This window comes from Gorilla gorilla, chromosome 2 (assembly GCF_029281585.2).
Source record: "Gorilla gorilla gorilla isolate KB3781 chromosome 2, NHGRI_mGorGor1-v2.1_pri, whole genome shotgun sequence".
Classification (NCBI taxonomy): domain Eukaryota; kingdom Metazoa; phylum Chordata; class Mammalia; order Primates; family Hominidae; genus Gorilla; species Gorilla gorilla.
The window spans coordinates 47,246,427-47,266,489 of record NC_086017.1 but is presented as its reverse complement, the minus strand read 5'-3'; the positions used below and the strand labels follow the sequence as shown (position 1 = coordinate 47,266,489).

The window sequence follows — 20,063 nt, the reverse complement described above, 5'->3', positions numbered from 1 at the left end:
TATGAGTTTAAAATCCCATAAAAATAAATTACCAAGTAAGATTAATAGAGGCAAACTTTCCATATATATTAAGTGGATAGGGGGAGTTTTAGTCTTCTGAATTTGTAAATGAACAAATATTTCACTACTCATAATGTACTACTAATAGTATATTATTTATAAAACTAGTTCAATAATCATGTTGGTCCTAGGAACCTAAAGAAGACACCAACAAGATCTTCTGTTATACGTAAATTCCTTGTCAGTTTTTATTTTGAAACCGTAGCTTCATCTGTTGTGGGAAACAAAATTCAAGATCAGTTCAACAATGCTGCATCATTAAAGACAAAAAAGCTAGAAGTTTTCTAGTTTAAAAAAGACTAGGAAAATATGACCACTAAATGCAATGTGAAATCTCTTGAGTGGATCCTGGATTCTAAAAAATTATGGGAGACATTATTTGGAAAACTGTAAAAAACTGAGTATTATGTACTATATATTAGTATTAGCTAATATTAAACTTCCTGAGTGTAATAACTGTACTGTATGTAGAAAAATGTCCTTGTTCTTAAAGATACATGCTAAAGTACTTAGTTTATGTTTACAATTGTCAAATGCTTGCAAGCACGTCGGCAAGTAATTGCCAAATGTTACAAATGGGGAATAATATAAATGGAGAGAGAAGAAGAGTGACAGCAAGTCAGAAAATCTGGCCAAACATTACTAGGTGAAGGGTATATGGGTGTTCATTGTACTATTTTTGCAAATCTTATGTCTGAAATGTTTCAAACTAAAAGTTGAGGAGACAATCAATTAATCAATTAATAGAAATGCTGCACAATATACATTTCCAGTGATAATTGATATTCAGCTGCAATAATACTAACAAGTGCAATGCAGTATTAATATTATTTTAAAAGGAAAACATTAAGACTTAATGGGTTAGCTATAGAATTTACAGTTTTTCAATGTTCACATTTATTATCAAAGTAACCTAATAAAACTATGCATTGTACTGCCAGCCATTGTAATGTGGATGACAAAAATAAGATAGTTCTGGATAATCGCTAAGGCAAATCAAATAATATATATTAAAATCAAAAGGAGGCTCAAATGAAGGCACAGAAGATTTTTAAAGATAAAAGCTTAGAGGGCCAGGCACAGTGGCTCACGCCTGTAATCCCAGCACTTTGGGAGGCCAAGGTGGGCAGATCATGAGGTCAGGAGATCGAGACTATCCTGAATAACACGGTGAAACCCTGTCTCTACTAAAAATACAAAAAATTAGCTGGGCATGGTGGCGGGTACCTGTAGTCCCAGCTACTCAGGAGGCTGAGGGAGGAGAATGGCGTGAACCCAGAAGGCAGGTCTTGCAGTGAGCCAAGAACGTGCCACTGCACTCTAGCCTGGGTGACAGAGCGAGACTCCGTCTCAAAAAAAAAAAAAAAAAAAAAAAAAAAAAAGCTTAGAGGCTGAGGTAGGAAGATCGCTTGAGCCCAGGAGTTCGAGACCAGCCTATGCAAGACCATAACTACAAAATAAAATAAAATAAAAAAATAGGTGCCTTATAGTCCCAGTTATTTGGGAGGCTGACGTGGGAGGATCCCTTGAGCCCAGGAGCTGATGCAGCAATGAACTATGATCACACTACTGCACTCCAGCCAGGGTGATAAAGGCTCTACTTATTTAAAATAAATAAATAAATAAAAGCTTAAAAGAACGGAGAAATGTTGTATCTTGCCATTTTAAACCTTGATACTATTATTAGCTGGATATTAACAATCACTGAGAGTATTTATTTTAATTATAGTGAAGCCCTATTAATTGTGATCTGTTTTTGATTTTGTGAAAATTCTAGCAAAGGCTGAGGCAAAGATGTATGCTACATTTTCAGGGTGTGCTAAATCAACCTAATAGCATGAAAAATACATAGAGATGAGGGGAGAGGGTTTAAATGATGAAGAGAGTCAACTGCGTTGAAACGTTTCATATGCCTGCATTTCACTGTAATATGTTAATCAGAAAGAATCACATTCATTTAAAGTAGGCTGCCTAACGGTCACCTCAGGACAAATGTGTTGTCTTGTGTTAAACTGTCTGATTTCAGGAAGTAATAAAGCTATATTTTAAAATCGATCTTACTAGTTTTCACTATTTCTGACTGGCCTTGACTCAGGCTTTACAGGATTTTGAATTCTCACGGAATATACCACTTCATTTTTATCTAGAAAATGATTTTTCATTTCTCTCTCACAATCATAATTTCAAAGATCATTCTTGGAAAATTAAAAACAAAAGGGAAAATAAGTTACATAAATACTTTTTTGGATTCTTTAACAAAATTTCAAAGAGCAATTTTCAAACTTTCAATTACTCTTTAAAGAAATGAAATTTCCTAAAATTATATAACTCTTACTGGTGGTAGTAATTTTTAACTATTATTGATCCATATAACAGAATGAACAGAAAATACTTATATTAACCCATAGCATAATCATATATTTATTAAACAAGAGCAAAAGAATTCCAGCAAAATGGTTAGTATCATGCAACACATTTGATTTTTGCACAAAAGACACAAGACATTGTTCTTCACTCACCACATGCTAACTAAGCACAGACTGATGGTTTACTCAGAAGATACCACTGCGAGGTGAAGTAAACTACAAAGCCAGGAAGAAAAAAAGCTTATTGGGTTAGTTTTAAGACTTAATATAACACATAGATTGTATGTGTATATGAAGTTCATAGGATTACAGACTGTACTTAAATTTTTCTCAAATCTCCCCAAATCAAGGGTGTACAGGCAAGGAATAAGGAATCTGTAATACCTCCCCCCATATCCTAGGTAAATATAATATTATGTAGCTGAGATTTTACTTGCAACTTTCATTTGAAGACTTAAACAACGTAATGAAAGGTGTACTGCATATTTTAAATACATATTTACCAGCTGAATTATGGGGCGATTATTTGCTTTACAAAAGGATCTCTTTCATAATTCCATGAAAGTACACATTAAAATTTGATTTACATAATCTCAATTTACCCTAAAAAGTTTTCGGGAAAATGATGATGAGTTTGAAAAGCCATGTGTCTATATGTTGAATTCTCATTCCTAATGTGTCAATTTGATCACTGAATAACTCTCTTGTAATTCAACAATGTATCAGAAATGGTTTCAGGAATGGTGACCCAAACTGAAATTTCAATTTAAGGAAACTCAATCTCAAATATAGTTTTTACTGTGACAAACCTTAAATAAATTCTATGCCCCATTTTAAGATGGTCATTGTCCAAAATCATTAATTACCTTCACGGTGACTTAAAATGGCAGCATTAAAAATAAAGATTGCTTATAAAATCTGAGTCTATTCTTGGATAGTGTGGCCAACCTCAGAAACATCATTTTATTTATCTTTCATATTTAAAGTTAGCAAAAAGCAGCAAAACCAAAAGACAAGCTAGAAAATAATATGTGCAACACACACAACACAATGAGGTTAATATCCTCTCCGGCAGAAGTATACAAAATCCATGTATATGGATGTTCCCTATGTCTATGCTTGTAAAGTACTGAAAATCTTGAAAACATAAGTAAATGGAATGAGGAGGAAAACTGGTGAACTAAACTGTAGGACATCCATATAATCATACAATCAGCCATTGAAAAGAATGAGACCAATTTGTAATAAGGTGGAATAATATAAAAATATGTTAAGTGAAAAAAGCAAGCCATTGCATACTCTCATTTTTATAAAATAAAATGAATGATAAAGGAGTAACTATAAATATGTAATTATATGGCTTAGAAAACATGGAGATATTCCCCAAACTGTTCACAGAGATGATACTGGCATAGCAGAAGTAGTCTGGAGGCTGAAGATCATGAGGGACTCCCTTTCTATGTTTCTGGCTTATAATATTTTTTCCAGTGATCACGTATTACCTTATTCTACCAATACCAGAATCAAAACCAATCTCAAGAAAACAAATATGTATTTGACATGTGCAATATTTTCTATAATGTGTCAGTTTTATTTGTATGTGTTTCCTGAACTCACCTTGCATGCATCTTCTGAGCCCATGCAGAGGGAAAGGGTAAACCTCGTGTGGGAATGGAAAACTTTTGTACCTAGCAATGCTGAAAAGTTCTGATTTTACTAATTCGGAGGAAATTTTGAAAATTCCAACAGGGGAAGAAAATGAGACGTTAAGAGAATACAAGACTGGTCCGGGGCAAGGACTGATGAAGAACTATATACACCACCAAGGATCAGTGTGAAAGCAAAGTTGAAGGAGAGTCAACAGAAGAGCAATTGAAAAAGATGACTAGAATGGACAGAGAACACAAACAAGCCAACCTTCTCCATCAAAGAGAAATTTTCTTTAATGGAGTCATCAAGAAAACAGTGATGTCCATTTATGTCATTACATTTTGCTAGCACTCTAAAGAGAAAAATGTCTAAGAAAACTTTTAAAGAGGGGTTTCCATATAACAAAGGAATCTCAATTCTGAGATGACTTGTTACCCATTACAATAAACTTTCCTAATGAAATTATCTTAAATAATGTAATAATACTCTCATTTTAAAAAAAATCAGGGTGTACTTCTAGGACAGTTTTATTTAATAAAAACACAAACAATTAGATGAGCCAAGAACTTACGTATTCACTCTTGCCCATATTGTGCTACTCGAATATCCAGTCTACTCTGGCCATCTAAGCTACCTAAACCATCATAAAATTAAGTAGCAAGGTATAGTAAACTAAAAATTGAGAGGAGGGAAAAAAAGCTGTTCTAGGAAAAACAGAGATATGTGCATTTGGTATGTGCATTTTGTTTTAACTTCTGCCTGCTGTTTAGAAGGCAATTCTTTTTCCTACTTGAAACAAATCTAAAACAAGATTTTATACTTTGTGGGGAAAGAAACCTTAGAGATAGTATAATCCAACAATCTCATTTTACCAATGAGGGTCAAAAATATGAAAACAGTTTGCGCTAAGTTATACAGCAGTCAAACCACTGAGATTTAGGCTCTCATCCCAGCAATATCGCATGTGGCTGGTACTCTACGGTACCGAAGTTGGAGATGGGGGCATTTTGTGGGCTGGTGTCATCGTGTGACTTGACCCTCCTACTGAGGTCTTTAATGGTTTTTCTTATACACATCAATGATTTACCTTTCCAGTCTTTTTCCAGAAAAGACTAGTTCTACACATTGCTAAAAGGAGGCTAATTATCACCACCATCCCTACATTATCACTCAGTGCAGGCAACTGTACTCTGGTTCCCGGACAATCCTAACAAGATTATGTTAGTCTTGTGAAGAAAAGAGGCTCTGAGAATTGCCTGAGTTTCCATAGCAAGTCAACAAAGGACTAAGATTCCTTCCCTATACACCAAGACCCTCAAATAAACCAGACTGTAATTATGCTCTGTAATTTAACCTTACTTAACAGATAGTGATTTCTCATCTATAAAATCTACTCTTGAGACTAGGTTAAACTCTGAAAACAGTAATAACTTGTATCCTGTAATGAGGTTTTTTAAATAAAGAGTATAAAACTCACTGAAGAGAGGGAAGTATAGTAAAGATAAGATATATTGAAAAGTACCTCACCAGCAGTCATAGAAAGCTTTTGATTAGTGCTACAAAGTAAATGTATAATCATCATGGTCAAAAAGCAAAAGTTTTAGAATGTATTCCTCTGATAATACCCGATAAATAATGTAAAAACTAACATGGGCTGCACGCTGTCAACACAAAGTACAATCCACACTTTTGCAAGCATCCCAAATATTAATTTGACAGAGGGGGCAGCTCGGCAAAATGTTTTAGGTTTGTTTTGGTTTTCTTATACCAGCTTTTCAGTCCTTAGGCAAAAATAACAAAAAACTTAGGGTTGCTGATTTTAATAGAAGTGAAACCATAGCTGCACAGTTACAAAAACTTACAGAAAAGATCCATTTGAAGCATACATTTAAAACTAATGTGATTAAATCATTTAAAAATGATTATTTAATAAACTCCTAAAGTTTTGTTTTCTACACATTTCATTATGTGCACTTTCAACTGGAAAAAGAAAAATCATTTTCATACCTGTGTTTTGTTCTAGGGAGCTACAGCTCAATGGACAGGGATATGAAATTAGCTGATATTTCTTCAAGAGACTTGTTCAAAGACAGTGATTCTTATTGCTCATTTTATGAATGATGGCAATCTCTGACAAAGGTAACTCTTGCTTCAACTTTCTTATACTCATGAAACAATCATGAGTCACATTATCAAGTATCAAGAATCTCCTTAAATTGACAAAAGTTGACTCAAATTGATTAATCCATGTCATCTCATATCGTATTTTGGGGACTTCCTCATTTCATGTTCATCATAAAATTTCGTATTTCCTAAGCATCATTTTTATTATTTGAATCATATTACTTAAGCATATCTTTTTATTCATGTATGAATGGATATTACCCCTTCCCCCTAAAATTAAAAGTTCCACAAGGTCAACAACCAATGTCTTCCGTATCTTCTATTTTCCTATATTTCCCATAACAACTAGAAGAGTAGATGACTGTTGACTGAACTTATTCATTAAGCAAGAGATAATAATGGATGAGACTTTGCTTAAAGGAATAGTAGAAAAGTAGAACATTGTTTCTGGGCAGGTCAACCTCTGGGATAAAGGAAGATTCTTTCAGGAAGGATAAATCAGCTACCATTTCATCCCTACCTAGAATTAATACCACTGTATTCAGGAAGAAAACAGTCTGCTTTTCAAAGACTTTTTTTTTAAGTTAAACTTAACAAAAATAAACCTTTTTTGTCTGCTTTAAGAGTTTTATCGATTCACTACCTACATTTACCAGTTCGATTTGTTTTTCATCAAAGCAAATCAACCAAAGACTACATGTGTATATGGAATGAAGGGGAATGTTTCCTACCACATTTGCTAGAGCAGCGACTTAGGATGAGCCTACGCTATATAGCAAATCCTAAGAAAATGCAGTAAAAGTAAAGTTTGCCATATTCCAACATCAAGATGTTTATCAAGATGATAAAGCAGCTATGAGAGAATGAATAAAGATAACTAAATAAAAGCCCTTTTACATCATTTAAAATTATTTTCTTAAACTGGACCATAATGACAAAATTATGTCAACAGGCTCAAACTGCATTAGAAATTTTTATCTTCACAAAGATATTTTACTCAGTAAAGGAAAAATTTCTACTCATGAATACAAAATTTCATGCTTGTAGAATTAGATGTTCATTATAATTTAAAACAACATTCTCTCTGTTGATGAATGGTATACATTATAGTGACATATTTCTTTATCAAAAATATTTATAAGCAGAAATAACTAAAGCACTGCTTTTCAGGCTACTAAATGCCAGGGAGTGGCGGAGGAGGGATTTTTACAAAAAACAATTAAATGCTAACCAAAATAATAGCAAATGCCTCAGAAAATAGGCAATAAGTATATAATACAATACAATATACAATGAAGCATTGGCACAAAGGTCAGGGAATGCTAGGATGAGCTTAGAGGAGACCAAGAAGAAGTGGTCAGAATGTGCCTGAGATATTGGGGTCCCTTCAGGGCTGACCTTGTGCAGAGAGTCAGAGGAACTTCATAAAACGCTCTAAGTGCAAGAGGTATTATTTAGCCGGGAGGAGGAAAACCCCTCCATCTAGGCCATCCCCAGATTTTTGGTTGAGTTCTATGAGTTAGAACCAGAACAAACCAGAACAAATAGGTGATCATGTAGAGAAGGAGATGTGGGCTCAAGAGAATCAAGAACTTTTGTAAGAAAACAATCTGTTGGGATACGATGAGATACTTTGGGACTTACTGACTTATGCTCTTTATTGGAGATGCTCAGACACACGCTAACCCACCATTAAGGAAAAGATGCTGGCTTGCTTTAGTGAGGAGAGAGAGAATAAAACCAGTGCTGGTATGATGAAATAGGTAAAGAGATTGGGAGGAGAAGGGTATTCACGGAGGGCTCTACAGGCTACTATCAAGACAAGGAAAGGAAGCAGAAAGAGAGAGCTGAAGGCAGGACCCAAATTTTTCAAGTTTCATACTCTGCCTAGAATGGATCTTATTAAATTACTGGCCCAGGGCAAAAATAACTTTGGCATGGAGAATTTTTTATAATTTACAAAGTGTGTGTTTCTTTCATTTTTCAATTACAGCTGACTTCACACTATGTTTTTAAAAATAATTCATTGTTTGTCTGATTTCCCCCATAAGGTATCAAAAGCTCAAGAATGCTTAAATTCTTTCACCCAGAATTAATGTATTTGGAAATCAACCGGAATGCAATAAAGAACTATAATATATAAATCATCTAACATGATGATATAATTTGGTTTAAAAAATTATTACTGGATATACCAGAACAAATGTCTTTTCCATCCTTTCCATAAACAGCCCAAGTTCTGGAAATGCCATATAGCATACATACGGGTGTCGACCTCTTATATGGTATTAAATTAGACTCTTCCTTCCCTTGAGGGCATCCATTCACATTTACCCTTGGTTAAATTTCTTAGTGTAAATGCACACTCATTTTTCAGGCTGTGATATAATAAAGATTTGAAATCTTAAAATTTATTTTACCAACTCAAAAGTCCTTATAAATGAGACAGAATATAAACAGATGGGAAATCATCTTCTATCTAGAGCCCACTTCTAGAACTTACCATCAGCCGAGCATCTTCTCTTTCCAAAATTTTCTGAGTCTGATCATCAGGGAACTTCAGTACGGTGGTTATAACTTTTGCCATGGTCTACAAGAAAAACAAGAGATGATCACTAACAGACAGTGAAGCATATAAAGTCTCAACCCATTCTGACATGTTCTGCTGGTGGGATTCTTTAGTGCTCTCAATGAAAGCCACGAACAAAGAAGTATGATGTGAAGGTATTAGTCAAGGAAATAACAACACTAGAATTTCAATTTAAAAGGACTCCTTACAATGTCTAGATTTATATTATTTTAACAAGATGCATTTACAATAGCATGAAGCTATATAAAATTCTAATGCTCTTGGCCCCTTTATTAAAATAAAACTTTATTACATATTCATTTTAAAAGGCTTATTTGCAGAAATCTATCTAGTAAGTGATGTATTGCCAAAACATATGTTCTAAATAATCAGATTTTAAATACCCCCCATGTTCAGCTTTAACTAAATCACATCATATATCTCATAAACACGGCTACTGCATGAACATGAACATGCTCAGTAGGTATTTTTCAAGACATGCAGCACATCAACCTAATAGAAATACAAATTACATTTTAAATAAACACAAGATGTTTTATTTGGTAGAAAACATGATGAATCGAAACATTACACATGGCTTGCAAAACAAGATCATAAATTGTGCAGATCTAAATAAATATACCGTAAGTCAGACTGTCACCCATAAGCTCCTGGAAAATTCTCCTCAAAGGCTGAAACTCCCTATTTTGTATCAAGATGAGATGTTTTGAGGGAGACAGAGAGGAAAGAAGATACCACTTATGAAATAAGTAGGATAACAACTTCAGTGCTTACATACAAAATCAGGTGGTAGTATTCTCCTAAAGATTCCTACAGTGGATGGGAGGGTAGCCCAGAAAACTGACTCTAACATTTCTTGATCATAGTTACATAGACTTTGCATATGGGGGAAGGGAGAAGGGTGGAAGTGATCTGGGGAAGGTCATTAAGGAAAAGATAATATAGTTAACCAAAAATTTTGGAGACTCACGTCATTAGGAAAAAAAGTATCATAATTATTTCCAGGAAGGAAAGGAACTAACTTTTGTAAAGCTCCTATTATATACACTAAGTCTAGGCAAGACACTTCACATATTTCCAATACTTATTTCTACTAACAGATAAACTAATACTGCTCCCCACTCACAAATCCCACACATGGCAAGACTTTAGTTTCAGACCTCTTCTTCCGTTTATCTTTCATCTTCTGCTATTTTGGTAATAAAAAAAGTTCAATCGGGCATGGTGGCTAACAACTGTAATCCCAACACTTTGGGAGACTGAGGTGGGAGGATCGCTTGAGTCCTGAAGTTTAGAGACTAGCCTGGGAAACACAGTGAGACCCCCATCTCTACAAAAAATTTTAAAAATTAGCCAGGATTATGGCTATTTTATTTATGGCCATCTCTACAAAAAAATCTTAAAAATTAGTCAGGTGTTATGGCTCATGTCTGTATTACAAGCTACTTGGGAGAGGTGGGAGAATTGCTTGAATCCAGGAATTTGAGGTTGCAGTGAACTACAATCGCACCGCTATCACTCAGGTGACAGAGTAAGACCCTGTTGTTAAAAATACAACAACAATAACATACATAAGACAACTCAGCTCTTGGAAAATTCCAAAGGCATTTTACAAAAACCCGCATCATTTAAATTGTACTGCCTAGACAGAACAGAATCTGTGTGTTAAACTGAAGTCTAGAAACCAAGTACAGGCAAACCTCATTCTATTGCGCTTCACTTTACTGAGCTTAACAGAAACCGTTTCTTGGTTTTTGGCTTTGTTTTTATTTTACAGATTGAAGGTGTGTGGGAATTCTTTGTCAAGCAAGTCTATTGGTGCCATTTTTCTAGCATGTGATCACTTTATATCTCTGTGTCACATTTTGATAATACTTGCAGTATTTCAAACCTTTTCATTATTATAATATCTGTTACTGTACTCTGTGACCTTTGATGTTATGATGGTCACTGTATTGGGGCTCCACAAACCATGCCCATATAAGATAGTGGACTTAATCCAAAAATGTTGCTTGTGTTCTGCTGAGCCCCCATCTCTTTCCCTTTCCTTGGGATTCTCTATTCCCTGAGTCACAATAATGTTGAAATTAGGCCAATTAATAACCCTACAATGGTCTGTAAGTATGCAAGTAAAAGGGAAGACTCGCATGCCTCTCACTCTGAATCAAAAGATAGAAACAATTAAGTTTAGTGAGAAAGGCATTTTGACAGCCAAGAGAGACTGAAAGCTAGGCCTTGTATGCCAGTTAGCCAAGTTGTAAACGTAAAACAAGTTCTTGAAAGGAAATTAAAAGTGCTACTTCAGTGAACACACGAATCAGAATGTAATAGCCTTATTTCATTTAGTGGTCTGGATAGAAGTTTGGAGAAAGTTTTAGTGGTCTGAAGAACAAACCAGTAACAACATTCCCTTAGCCAAACCCTAATCCAGAGCAAGGCCCTAACTCCCTTCAATTCTATGAAGGCTGAGGGAAGTGAGAAAGCCGTAGAAGAAAAGTTTAAAGCTAAAAGACCGGTTCATGAGATTTAAGGAGAGAAAACATCTCCATATCATAAAATTGCAAGGTAAAGCAGTGACATGATTTGGCTCCGTCCCCACCTCAAATCTCATCTTGAATTGTAGTTCCCACAATCCCCACGTGTTGTGGGAAGGACCCAATGGGAGGTAACTGAATCGTGGGCGCAGTTACCTCCATGCTGCCGTTCTCGTGATAGTGAGTGAATCCTCATGAGATCTGATGGTTTTATAATGGGCTTTTCTCCCTTTTGCTGGGCACTTCTTTCTGCCACCATGTGAAGAAGGATGTGTTTACATCCCCTTCCACCATGATTGTAAGTTTCCTGAGGCCTTCTGCATGTCATTAGTTCAGCCCTGCAGAACTGTGAGTCAATTAAACCTCTTGCCTTTATGAATTACCCATTCTCAGGTATGTCTTTATTAGCAGCCGTGAGAAGGGACTAATACAAGCAGTAAGTGCTGATGGAGAAGGTACAGCAAATTACCCAGAAGATCTAGCTAAGATAACTGATGAAGACGTTTACACTAAACAACAGATTTTCTGTGTAGATGAAACAGCCTTCTATTTGAAGAAAATGCCACCTAGGACTTACATAGCTACAGAGGAGAAGTTCAAAAGCTTCAAAGCTTTAATACATAGGCTGGCTCTCTTGTTAGAGGCTAGTGCAGCCTGTGACTCTCAGTTGAAGGCAATGCTCATTTACCATTCCAAAGATCCTAGGGCCCTTCAGAGTTATGCTAACTCTACTCTGCCTGTGCTCTAGAAATGAAACAAGGCCTGGATGACAGCACACCTGTTAACAGCATGGTTTTCTGAATATCTGAAGCCCACTGTTGAGACCTACTGCTCAGAAAAAAAGATTCCCTTCAAATATTACTGCTCATTGATAATACACCTGGTCACCCAGAAGCTCTGACGGAGATAGCAAGATTAAATTGTTTTATGCCTAACACAACATCCATTTTGCAGTCCATGGATCAAGAAGTAATTCCAAGTTTCAAGTTTTCTTATTTAAGGAATATATTTTATAAGGCTATAGTGGCCATAGGTAATGATTCCTCTCATGACAGTGGGCAAAGTGAAGAACTTCTGAAAAGGATTCACTGTTCTAGATGCCACTAAGAACATTGGTGATTCATGGGAAGAGGTCAAAATGTCAACATTAACAGGGGTTTGGAAGAAGATTCCAACTTTCATGGATGATTTGGAGGGATTCAAGACCTCAGTGGAGGAAGTAGCTGTAGATATAGTGCAGCTATCAAGAGAACCAGAATTAGAAGCAGAGCCTGAAGACATGACTGGATTGCTGCAATCTCATGATAAAACTTTAATGGATGAGGAGTTGCTTCGTATGGATGAACAAAGAAGTGGTTTCTTGAGATGGAATCTACTCCTGGTGAAGATGCTGTGAACACTGTTGAAATGACATCAAAGTATTTAGAATATTAAATAAACTTAGTTGATAAAGCCACAGCAGAGAACTGACTGCAATTTTGAGAGAACTGACTGCAATTTTGAAAGAAGTTCTATGGTGGGTAAAATACTATCAAACATGCTCATGAAAGGAAGTGTCAACTGATATGGCAAATGTCATTGCTGTCTTAGGAAAATGCCACAGACACCCCAACCTTCAGCAACCACCACTCTGATTAGTCAAGAGCCATCAACATAGAGGTAATATCCTCCACTAGCAAAAATATTATGACTTGCTGAAGGCTCAGATGAATGTTAGCATTTTTTTTTAGCAATAAAGTATTTTTAAATTAAGGTATATACTTTTTTGAGACAAAATGCCTATTGAACACTTAATAGGCTACAGTATAGTACAAATGTAACTTTATATACACTGGGAAACCAAAATAATTTGTGTGATTTGCTTTATTGTGATATTCATTTATTGCAGTGGTCTAGAACTGAACCCGTAATACCTCCAAGGTATGCCTGTAAACATGTGGCATGAAATGGAAAGAGAAATATGAGGTAGTAACCATTTCAGTTTTTTCTTTTTAATAATAACCTGAAGCAGTTTCTGGTATACTATCTATAAAGGTTTTTTTATAAGTACCAAAAAATCTAAAATTCAGGGATTCAGAATTATAGGAAGCATTTCTCTAATATCAACACCACATAAAGCTCCAAGTACCAAAAAGTCCATTTATATTTACTAAGAAACAACATATACATGCATGCACACGCATGTTTGGGGAAAAAAAAAATAGCTGTGGCTAGTTGTCTCTTCGTGTTTCTAGACAACATTAAATGGTAAACCCACCTCTAAATTCATCAGTGAATCTGCAGCTCATTACCCAGTAAAGAGTTAAAGCTCATCCCTGGCTTGCCAGAAAACACTTTAATGGAGAAGCCCAGGCTCTTTGCCACACCTTGGAAAAGATACCAGACTGTCTACTCTACATACAATATCCTCAGGCCCTGGGAAGTAAGGAAAAGTTCAAATGAGCCACCTGATTTAGAAGTGACCTCTCCTGCCAGGTATTCCTTAGGGAGAGGCATCTTCAATAAAGCTTAGGATGAGAAACACTTTATGTTGAAAAGGAGAACAGGCTGAATTTCAGGTTCAGTATTAGCATGGAGGATCAAAACCCAAGAAAAAGAAAGTATACGGACAGAAGGAAGGAAGGGAACTTACCTAACTCCATACTACAAGAACGTATGTACTATATATAGTCTTCTTTTAAAAAGTCATCTGCCTCATAAAATAAAGAACACTGTGTACAAAAGCAGATGAAGAAACACAGGTGAGAAGACATATGAATCCTGCTAGACAAGAAACAACTGCAGATGGTAATCAAATCACAAAGGGCACAACATACTCCGACTTATTCTAAAACTGCAACCTGGTCTCCATTTCAAATTCTTTGTCAATATATAGAAATTGGGCAAACCCACAAAAGACGTGTCTAAAAACAGCTCTGATCTTGTCAATCCCTACTTGAAAATTTTCAGGGCTACCCCCTCCCAATACCTACAGGTAAAACTCTGAAAACATTCAAGGCCCTGCATTCTCTGTGCAGCCTTAAGTTAAATTACTTCCCCTTCATAAATCCAGTGTTTTAGTTGGACCAGGCTACTTGTGATTTCAAAAACCCACACTATGTTTCCTGCCTGAAACCTGTCTGGGCTACCCCTCCACCATCTGGGCTTATCTATCAAAATCTAACATCTCCTCTTAAATCCCAGTATACACACCACCTCCTCCATGATGTTCTCCTTGATCTTCTCACAGGTAAATATGAGGACTCTGTTTCTGTCTTACAGCACTTACTACATTCATCATCACATTATGGTTAATGAGAACAGTTCCCTTCCTTACTGCACAGTGAACGCCTTAAAGTTAGAGATGGTATCAAATGTCATCTTGCTATCTACCATGGTGATAAAGGGCCATGCTCAATAAATGTGCAGCAACTTAAAAGTAAATACCTAGTACCAATTTTCTATTTGCCTATACAATGTGATGGCAGAATGATAGACTACTCTTCATTTTTAGAGCCAGAAAAGGAGAATCGACGCTGAAGATAAAGAGGAGAGAGAGCACTACTCCTCAACACAAATTCCCAGCCAGCTTATTAGATGGGGCTGCTTGTGCCATGGGACATCCCTTTCAGCTACTTCCCAAGTCACACTCTAAGATTAACTGCAGAGCCCTGAAGCACAAGCTTAGACTTGGATGAATTGGTACTGCCCCATAAGCCTCTTATGCTTATGCTTATGCTAGGTCTTTCTTCAGGGAAGTTAAGCTCTGTAGCTATCTCATCTCACATACATTCATAACCTTCAGAAGAAACAGGTTAAGGCAGTCTGTCTCTCCATTTTACAGATCAAGAAAAAGCTAAATAAATTATTTAGTAACAACCCTTGCATCATAGCTTTAGATTCACTAATGAGCCAAGGTAGCTAAAGTTCTGAGAAGCTTTTTGTTTTTTAAAGATATGCCTCTCCTCCCCACCCCCAATACAATAACAAGGTAACTTTAAACTATCTATCCCACCTCAAATATCCCGCCACAGGGACATAATATACCCTGTATTTGAGGTGAGATAGTGTATGTCCCATAAGGACATAATAAGAGAAAGCTGTATTTCGTTAGTTTTGTTTTTAAAAGATAAGGAGAAAATTAGTTTTAGCTACCCTTGAACTTTTTGAAAAATGGCATTGAGGAAAAAAAAAGACACTGAATTGCTGTGATTTAATATCTCCCTTCTGTGATACCTGTTCACAATATTAGATATTACTTTAACTTGATATAATGAAATGTGATTTCTACAGATATTAAGGATTCTAACCCACTCCTGGTATTTAGCTGAATCTCCAATCTATACATTTATCATATTCTTTTAAGATATTTCCTTTTATAATATTATTTTAAGATATTTGCTTTTTAGGTTTTAAATATATTTGCCAAATCAGTGCTTGAACCTGCTTAGTATCCTATGACTCAGCAACTCCCACACACCCATACATTAAAACACTGATTGCTTTCGAGCATAGAAAATTCATTATCCCATTCTCAGCCACGGCACACAGACAATTAAAATTCCATGAAGGTAAAAAATGTCAAAAAAACAGAAACTGCTTTAAATGAAAAATTCTGTTTGAAGAAAGGCTCATGAATTTCCCTAGAAGCATTTAACTCAATTCAATATATATTTACCAAATGTCCAATAAGGCTCTTTTTAAAACACTGCAAGGGATACAAATAAGAATAAGACAAGACTCTACATTTAAGAACCTTACAATAAATGCAACATTCTAGAAAACAAATTCGCCAAGCATTATTACTTACATGGGGTAATTTTTAAATGATCGATATTCCACAAGTGCAGAAGGATTTTCTTACAGTAACTATAAAGCATAATGTTTCTAAATCTCTCTAGGTAGCTAATAATTATGACTATTTCCAATATTATCCATAATATCCTAAAGTCTCCTTGAAAATGAAATCTATTCTTCTAACTTAAAGATACTAAGTCAAGAAGAAAAAAAGCCACATGGTTCACAAATTATTCTTATGTTAATGAAATTTTAATGTTTAGCGTTCAGTGTTACCCAATAGTATTTTCGAAATTAATGTTTTATAAATGTAACAAATATAAGCAAGATCCACCAATTCACTTTGTAAACTAAGAGCAATAAAATAATTATCTATTACCTACTATTAGCATGTCTGATTTGCTAATAGTAAACATATGGCATTCACATGTGTATTAAAAGTGGAACATATTTCTTTTAAAATTAAGCCACACACCAAATCACGAGACATGATTTATACCTTAGTCTCACGACCCATCATATACTCAAAAAGCACTTTTCGCAAATACTCAAATTCGGTAGGTTCTCCAAAGAGTGAGACATCCGTATGGTACAAATTGCCACCTGTCAAATAAAAAATAGATCAAACTGTAAAGACAAAACCAGGTAAACTACTTATTACTTATAAAAATAGATTTAAAAAACAACCAATGGAACAAAGAGAGGCATTGCTTTTATATTGTATCATATTGCATTGTATACACACATGCACACTAAACATTCCAATTACTATTTTATGCTTGGAAGCAAAAACAAGAATTACTATAACAATTTTATTTCTCACATCTTTTTCTCTTCCTCCTCTTTCTTCTGGCCTTTTATTGTAATTGTACATTACTTTGGGTTTAGAATTTAAATAACCATTTGTTCAGTGAAAACAAACTGTGTTATGTGTCATTTACATATGTCTGATGAGCAGAATCTTAAAAGTCAGACAGTACAAAGCACTGGTGAGGACGTGAAACAATGGAGACTCGTGTACTACTAGGAGAGGAAACTGAAAACAAGCACTACAGATGACAATTTGGCACTGCTTTTAAAACTTTGTAACATAGAAAACAAGCATATTATATGACACAGAAATTCAATTATTAGCAATATAACCTAGAGAAACACTTCACATGTACAGTAGGAGTCGATGTTTACTTACACTGTTTATAAAAGCAAAATTGCAACAACTAAAATGCCCACCAACAAGAGAATATACTGTGACATAAAGATATAATGTATTATTATTAAATTCAGCATTGAAAATGGTCAAATTATAGCTTCACACATTAGAATGAATCTCAAAATAACAATATTGGATAAAAAAGTAATTTACATAGGACACATACAGTATGATGTCATTTCTATACAGCCCAAAACATATAAAACATTAAAATCGATTTTTTTAAAGGAACTAGTTATGTTGTAATATAATAACAGCAGTTACTACTGGGAAACAACAGAGATATAAGGACTACAGAGCAGCACAAGAAGCCTCAAAAGAAATGGCAATGTTCTGGATGGTGGATTCTGAGGTGTTAAATAGCCTCCATACATTACATGTACATTACCTGCACTCATGTTTGGAATATTTTTTTAACTGCATACTTTTAGAAGACTCAACTCACTCAAATTATACTTTGCAAGTATAGAGTTCTTAAGAACTAAATAATGAAAACACATTATTTCCTCTGAGTAATATATCCTTCTATATATCATATTTGAGTATTTTATTCCTCTAGATCTATACAAAACGCAGCTCTTTTTCACTTTTCAGAAAATAAGTAATTTTATTAAATAGGCAGATTACTTTTTTTTTTTTTGAGATGGAGTCTCGCTCTGTCGCCCAGGCTGGAGTGCAGTGGCGCGATGGTGGCTCACTGCAACCCCCCCCTCCCGGGTTCAAGTGATTGTCCTGCCTCAGCCTACCGAGCAGCTGAGATTACAGGTGTGCACCACCACGCCTGGCTAATTTTTTTATTTTTAGTAGAGACAGGGTTCCACCATGTTGGTCAGGCTGGTCTTGAACTCCAGACCTCATGATTCGCCTGCCTTGGCCTCCCAAAGTGCTGGGATAGCTATTTTCCAGGACAGAGAATTAATATTATTTTTCAATACTTGTGTCTCTACTTGACTTCTCCCAAACAGTGGGTACAGAAGACTTTATAGCTCTTATTTCTGGTTTTAAGCAATTATGCGAGGAAATTAGCTATTGTTCAAATAAAGAGGCTTTCCAAATTGTCTACTCATTGCCTCTAATGGGTCTTCCCAAATAACTTCATCTAGGTACCACTCAGCATTTTAAAATCCACACTTTATCTGGGCCAAATTCCAAAGTGTATAACTGAAAAATCCACTTGACATTTAACACAATTTTAATTGTGTGTTACAGATAATTTTATAACATAAGCCTGCTTGGAGTTTCCTCAAATAATGCATAATGCCTTTAAAATATGCATTTAGTTAGAAAATAAATATTACATTTACAATCACATCTAAGAATAAACGTAATAAAAGGGGTGCAAGATTACTACTGAGAACAATAAACATTATTATTATTTTGAGACAGGGTCTCACTGTCATCCAGGATAGAATGCAATGGTGCAATCACAGCTCACTGCAGCTTCAACCTCCTGGATTCAAGTGATCCTCCCACCTCAGCCTCCCAAGTAGCTGGGACTACAGGTACATGTCACCATGCCTAGCTAACGTTTTTGTCTAGAGACAGGGTCCCACTACATTGTCCAGGTTAGTCTCAAACTCCTGGGCTCAAGTGATCCTCCCACCTTGGCCTCCCAAAGTGTTCAGACTATTGGCATGAGTCACTGTGCCCAGCCAAGAAACATTACTGACAGACATTAAATACCTACACAAATGTTGAGGTATATTGTGTTATGGGTTGGAGAATCAGTACCATATAAATGCCAATTCTCTTTTTCTATAAATTAAATGCAAGCCTAATCAAAATCCTCCCAGGAATGTGTATGTATGCATTAAGTAACTTAACAAGATGACTTTAAAATTTCTATGGACATTCAAAGAGTTAAGAATAAACAATTCTTAAAGAAAAAGTGGGACGGCTTCCCCAGCCCGACATCAAGACTTATTATGAAGTGACAGTTATTAAGATAGTGAAGGTTAGGCATGGTGGCTCACTCCTGAAATCTCAGCACTTCAGGAAGCCAAGGCAGGAGGATCACTTGAGGCCAGGAGTTCAAGACTAGACTGGGCAACATAGAAAGACCTCATCTCTACCAAAAAAAAAAAAAAAAAAAAAGACAGTGAGGTATTAGAGCAGGCATAGACAAACGGATCAATGAAACACACTAGAGGTAGCAGAAACAGATCTTCAAAAATACAGACTAACTGGCCAGGCACAGTGGCTCATGCCTATAGACCCAGCACTTTAGGAGGCCAAGGCGGGTGGATCACATGAGGTCAGGAGTTCGAGACCAGCCTGGCCAACATGGCGAAACCCCATCTCTACTAAAAATACAAAAATTAGCCAGGTGTGATGGTGTGCGCCTGTAATCCCAGCTACTTTAGAGGCTGAAACATGAGAATCGCTTGAACCCAGGAGGCAGAGGTCCCAGTGAGCCAAGGCTACGCCACTACACTCCAGCCTGAATGACAGAGTGAGACATTGACCAGTTTCAGTTAGTCTGAAACGGGTAAACAGATAGAATTTATCCTGCTTTTCTTGTTTGAGTTGTACCTCAAGGTAACCACATAGATAATGTGGAAAAGTTCCTATTTATAGAAGAATTCCAATTAATATATGCACAAGAAATGGTGGAATTTTACTAACACCATTATGCAACCACTACTGAAGTAACAGATCAGGGAATTTACCAATGGATGCTAAAATCTGGTGAAAAGTGATGGATCACACCTGGAACTGGGTGGCAGATCTTCAAATCGTAAATATGTCATGAA

At 35.8% G+C, this 20,063-nt stretch overlaps 1 protein-coding gene across 15 annotated transcripts in view; it reads right to left on the bottom strand.

Moving 5' to 3' along the window:
- The window catches only part of GOLGA4 (golgin A4), a 123,836-nt gene that overhangs the window by 2,543 nt on the left and 101,230 nt on the right, over nt 1-20,063 (bottom strand). For 11 of the 15 annotated variants that reach the window (XM_019024161.4, XM_055381275.2, XM_019024156.4 and 8 more), the window contains 3 exons: nt 16,600-16,703; nt 8,704-8,790; nt 2,580-2,642 (listed from right to left, as the gene is read on the bottom strand). In XM_019024161.4, coding sequence (XP_018879706.4) covers nt 2,613-2,642; nt 8,704-8,790; nt 16,600-16,703 — 221 coding nt within the window. In that variant the 3' untranslated portion in view covers nt 2,580-2,612. The remainder of the gene's footprint in view (nt 1-2,579; nt 2,643-8,703; nt 8,791-16,599; nt 16,704-20,063) is intronic. The other 4 variants (XM_055381270.2, XM_019024157.4, XM_063703685.1 and 1 more) reach the window with 1 other exon arrangement.